This window comes from Penaeus japonicus, unplaced genomic scaffold (genome assembly GCF_977035675.1).
Source record: "Penaeus japonicus unplaced genomic scaffold, GWHDUDI00000001_assembly GWHDUDI00000018, whole genome shotgun sequence".
In the NCBI taxonomy this organism is placed as follows: Eukaryota; Metazoa; Arthropoda; class Malacostraca; order Decapoda; family Penaeidae; genus Penaeus; species Penaeus japonicus.
In genome coordinates this window covers 2,028,649-2,033,648 of record NW_028234420.1, presented here as the reverse complement: position 1 = coordinate 2,033,648, position 5,000 = coordinate 2,028,649, and the positions used below count along the sequence as shown (strand labels likewise).

General features: G+C 36.0%; 2 protein-coding genes across 2 annotated transcripts; both read right to left on the bottom strand.

Annotated features, from left to right (window-relative positions):
* Window positions 1-678: 678 nt before the first annotated feature.
* LOC147469856 (uncharacterized) lies at window positions 679-1,512 on the bottom strand. The gene is made up of 2 exons (XM_086547013.1): window positions 1,470-1,512; window positions 679-1,244 (listed from the first exon to the last, which is right to left on the bottom strand). Exons 1-2 carry the CDS (start codon window positions 1,510-1,512, stop codon window positions 679-681), a joined length of 609 nt encoding a protein of 202 aa, XP_086403139.1.
* An 894-nt stretch (window positions 1,513-2,406) lies between these two features.
* LOC147469855 (uncharacterized) lies at window positions 2,407-3,101 on the bottom strand. Its single transcript, XM_086546510.1, has 2 exons — window positions 3,080-3,101; window positions 2,407-2,954 (listed from the first exon to the last, which is right to left on the bottom strand). The coding sequence occupies exons 1-2, from the start codon at window positions 3,099-3,101 to the stop codon at window positions 2,407-2,409; spliced, it is 570 nt and encodes a 189-aa protein (XP_086402636.1).
* Between the last annotated feature and the right edge of the window lie 1,899 nt (window positions 3,102-5,000).

Below are 5,000 nucleotides of genomic sequence, written 5' to 3'. Positions count from 1 at the left end.
CAAGGAGTTTTCTTGAACTACATTAGCCTCCTTTCTCAAGACGTACACGTGTCCCTATCACCTTTTAAAGGCACTTATAAAGCCTAAAAGTCTAGCACTTTAGCTGCTATTTCCGTAAAAAATGAAGTGCATTGCTTTCATTTTTGTCCTTTGCATTCCTTCTGTTACCACTTGAACCCTTGAATATACAATATACGATAGTTGTGCGCCATTGGTTAGTGTGTGAATAATGATTACTATATCAATTTGAAGATATTAATTCATACCATCGGTTGATTGGTAAGACTTGATTGAGAATCACCAATGCTACAAGTCAAGATGTATTCACCCTATACCTAATGCCTATGAATGTCTTTGTTTCTAAATGATTAAACTTGTTTCTCAAAATACTTCATATTCATACATTATTCACATGCCCTTCAGAATTTGTATGGAGAAAAAAAAATTCTCTTAAATGTTATGAGAAAGATACATTGCAAATAACATTTATATTATTATTACCGTAGATATTGGGAATCGATTTGTAGTTATATAAATCAGACAAAGCATGTGCTTTACATTCCGAAATATAAGTCATGAGAATTCAAGATAAACATAAATAGGTGGCTATATACAATCGTAGTACTTCTGTTGTAAGATCCGTTAGGAAGGAGAATCATTGGTATTCCGATTTTCATTTCATTTCTTTCCATTTCCATATCCGTTGCCGTTGCCAAGAGAAAGACCATTTGTGGCGGCAGCATAAGCATAGCCAGCGCTGGGAACGACTCCGATGAGTTCGTTGACGGAGTAGAAGCTCTCGGCTTGAGAACAGTCCACGTTGAACCACCAGTCACATACCAGGTACTGCTGGTTGAAGATGGTACCGTTGGGGCACAGGAAGGAGTCCTGTTGGCGCCTGAGGGCGCGGTCCTGGCAGATATGGAAGACCTGGCAGCCGGCTTCCGGTGCAGTGTCGGCGTAATAACCTTGCACCGCTTGGGCATCGCAGGAGAAGCCGGTGTCGGGCACGGAAGCCAAAATGGGGTAGTCCTCACCGGGCACGCCGCCCCCGGGAATGTTCTCAGCCAAAGCGGCAATCTCAGGGTCTACTCCATAGGCGCCGTTGGGCGGGCCATAGGTGTTGCTTGGGGGCGCATACCCGTTGCTGGGAGGAGGCGCTCCGAAGCCGTTACCGTTGCCTCCGAAGCCATTGTGAGTGTCTGCCACAACGACGCAAACAATAGCTGTTGAAAACGATAAAGTAAAATTATTATTATCATTTTAATCAATTTCATCATTATCATTAATATTCAAAAGTGAACTCTTTGTTAAACTGAAAAGCTTATTGCATACGTTCTATACTAACCAGAGAAAATGAAGGTATTCATTGTTCAAAACAACCAAGTAGAGAGAAACTAGAAGTATACTGAATAACTGGTGGTCAGCCTTATATACTCGCTGGGTGGCTCACAGCTCCTCCCACTGACCTTCTTGTGCCTTTTTTTCTGGTAATACATGTATTTGTAACATGTTAGTATATTGATGAAATAGGTCTTGATTATGTAAAATTGGTATTGAAGTCGAAATTTTACAGTGATCCCACAGTAAATGTTGGCCAAATCCTTTAACAAGTTTCTCCTGTTTATTTGTTCATTTCATCTATCAATGTATTTATCACTCAATCATCTGTGGTATATTTTTGATGGCTGTGATGGAAGCGAGAAAAAGATATACCTGTGATTTCTCGACTCAAATCAGACTTAACTAGTGCACACGAGAACCACTTTTATATATAGATATATATATAGAGAGAGAGAGATAGTATATATACATACATAAATATGTATTTATATGTATATATATGTATGTATCTATTCATATCCATACTCACACATATACAGTATATACATATATATATATATATATATATATATATATATATATATATATGAATAATGATTACTATATCAATTTGAAGATATTAATTCATACCATCGGTTGATTGGTAAAACTTGATTGAGAATCACCAATGCTACAAGTCAAGATGTATTCACCCTATACCTAATGCCTATGAATGTCTTTGTTTCTAAATGATTAAACTTGTTTCTCAAAATACTTCATATTCATATATTATTCACATGCCCTTCAGAATTTGTATGGAGAAAAAAAAAATATATATATATATATATGTTTTCTCTCAAATGTTATGAGAAAGATACATTGCAAATAACATTTATATTATTATTAGCGTAGATACTGGGAATCGATTTGTAGTTATATAAATCAGACAAAGCATGTGCTTTACATTCCGAAAGCAATATGAGTCATGAGAATTCAAGATAAACATAAATAGGTGGCTATATACAATCGTAGTACTTCTGTCGTGAGATCCGTTAGGAAGGAGAATCATTGGTATTCCGATTTTCATTTCTTTCCATTTCCATATCCGTTGCCGTTGCCAAGAGAAAGACCGTTTGTGGCGGCAGCATAAGCATAGCCAGCGCTGGGAACGACTCCGATGAGTTCGTTGACGGAGTAGAAGCTCTCGGCTTGAGAACAGTCGAAGTTGAACCACCAGTCACATACCAGGTACTGCTGGTTGAAGATGGTACCGTTGGGGCACAGGAAGGAGTCCTGTTGGCGCCTGAGGGCGCGGTCCTGGCAGATATGGAAGACCTGGCAGCCGGCTTCCGGTGCAGTGTCGGCGTAATAACCTTGCACCGCTTGGGCATCGCAGGAGAAGCCGGTGTCGGGCACGGAAGCCAAAATGGGGTAGTCCTCACCGGGCACGCCGCCCCCGGGAATGTTCTCAGCCAAAGCGGCGATCTCAGGGTCTACTCCATAGGCGCCGTTGGGCGGGCCATAGGTGTTGCTTGGGGGCGCATACCCGTTGGTGGGAGGAGGCGCTCCGAAGCCGTTACCGTTGCCTCCGAAGCCATTGTGAGTGTCTGCCGCAACGACGCAGACAATAGCTGTTGAAAACGAGAAAGGTAAATTATTTTTACTATCATTTTTATCAATTTCATCATTATCATTGATATTCAAAAGTGAGTTCTTTGTTGAATTTAAAACCTTATTGCATACGTTCTACACTAACCAGAGAAAATGAAGGTATTCATTGTTCAAAACAACCAAATAGAGAGAAACTAGAAGTATACTGAATAACTGGTGGTCAGCCTTATATACTCGCTGGGTGGCTCACAGCTCCTCCCACTGACCTTCTTGTGCCTTTTTCTGGTAATTTATGTATTTGTAACATGCTAGTATATTGATGAAATAGGTCTTAATTGTGCAAAATTGGTATTGAAGTCGAAATTTTACAATGATCCCACAGTAAATGTTGGCCAAATCCTTTAACAAGATTCTCCTGTTTATTTGTTCATTTCATCTATCAATGTATTTATCACTCAATCATCTGTGGTATATTTTTGATGGCTGCGATGGAAGCGAGAAATATATAAATCTGTGATTTTTCGAGTCAAATCATACTTAATTAGTGCACACTTCTATATATAGAGAGAGAGAGAGATAGAGAGAGAGAGAGAGTATATATACATACATATATACATAGATATGTATATATATATGTACTGTATGTATCTATTCATATCCACGCACACACACATATGGAAGCGAGAAATATATATATCTGTGATTTTTCGAGTCAAATCATACTTAATTAGTGCACACTTCTATATATATATATAGAGAGAGAGAGAGTATATATACATACATATATACATAAATATGTATATATATATATATGTATGTATCTATTCATATCCACGCACACACACACACGCACACTCATATATATATATACATACATATATACATAAATATAAATATATATATATATATAAATATATATATATGAGTGTGTATGTGTGTTTGTGTGTGTGTATATTTATATACATATATGTAAACATATATTTATATATGTGTATATGAATGTATGTGTTTATATATAAATAGGTATATATACATATATAAATGTGTGCATACATATGTTTGTGTATTGTATATATGTATATGTATATATGTATACACACACACATGTGTGTATATATATATATATATATATATATATATATATATATATATATATATATGTATGTATTATATATATATATACTTATATATATATATATACACACATATATATATATATACACACATCCATATAAATATATACATACATATATGTATATCTATATATCTATCTATCTATCTGTATATACATATATATATTTTTTTTTTTTTTCTTTGACAATATTTTCATCTTTGATGACAACAAATCAATCTTTGCTCTAAGTCTTACTATTTATGTGATCATAGAAGAGCAGTGGTTGGTTGGCACATTTGTTTGTCTTATTCTTCTTTAAATCATTTTGGATTTTCTCATGACCTGAACATACTCATTCCTGCTTACTTTGAATCTTTCACATGCTGTCTGTGACTTTTGCCTTCAGAAACTTTTATCATGAAAACTGTTTTTCCACTCTGTCTATCTATCTGTCCGTCTTTCTATCTATCTATCTATCTCTCGCTCTCTCTTTGTCTCCAATATTTTTCATCTGTCAACTCCTTTGTTATACATTTCACATAATGTGTTTGGGACCATACCCAAGTCTTTGTCCTCAAGGAGTTTTCTTGAACTACACTAGCCTCCTTTCTCAAGACGTACACGTGTCCCTATCACTTTTTAAAAGCACTTATGAAGCCTAAAAGTCTAGCTCTTTAGCTGCTATTTCCGTAAAAAATGAAGTGTATTGCTTCCATTTTTGTCCTTTGCATTCCTTCTGTTACCACTTGAACCCTTGAATATACAATATACGATAGTTGTGCGCCATTGGTTAGTGTGTGAATAATAATTACTATATCAATTTGAAGATATTAATTCATATCATCGGTTGATTCGTAAGACTTGATTGAGAATCACCAATGCTACAAGTTAAGATGTATTCACCCTATACCTAATGCCTATGAATGTCTTTCTTTCTAAATGATTAAACTTG

Excerpts from the sequence above, each read along its gene's own strand:
- LOC147469856 (XM_086547013.1), bottom strand. The coding sequence starts at position 1,512 with ATGTTACAAATACATGTATTACCAGAAAAAAAGGCACAAGAAG. Across the intron at positions 1,245-1,469 it reads AGAAAAAAAGGCACAAGAAG|CTTTATCGTTTTCAACAGCT; the intron begins GTCAGTGGGAGG and ends ATAATAATTTTA.
- LOC147469855 (XM_086546510.1), bottom strand. The coding sequence starts at position 3,101 with ATGAATACCTTCATTTTCTCTG. Across the intron at positions 2,955-3,079 it reads GAATACCTTCATTTTCTCTG|CTATTGTCTGCGTCGTTGCG; the intron begins GTTAGTGTAGAA and ends CGTTTTCAACAG.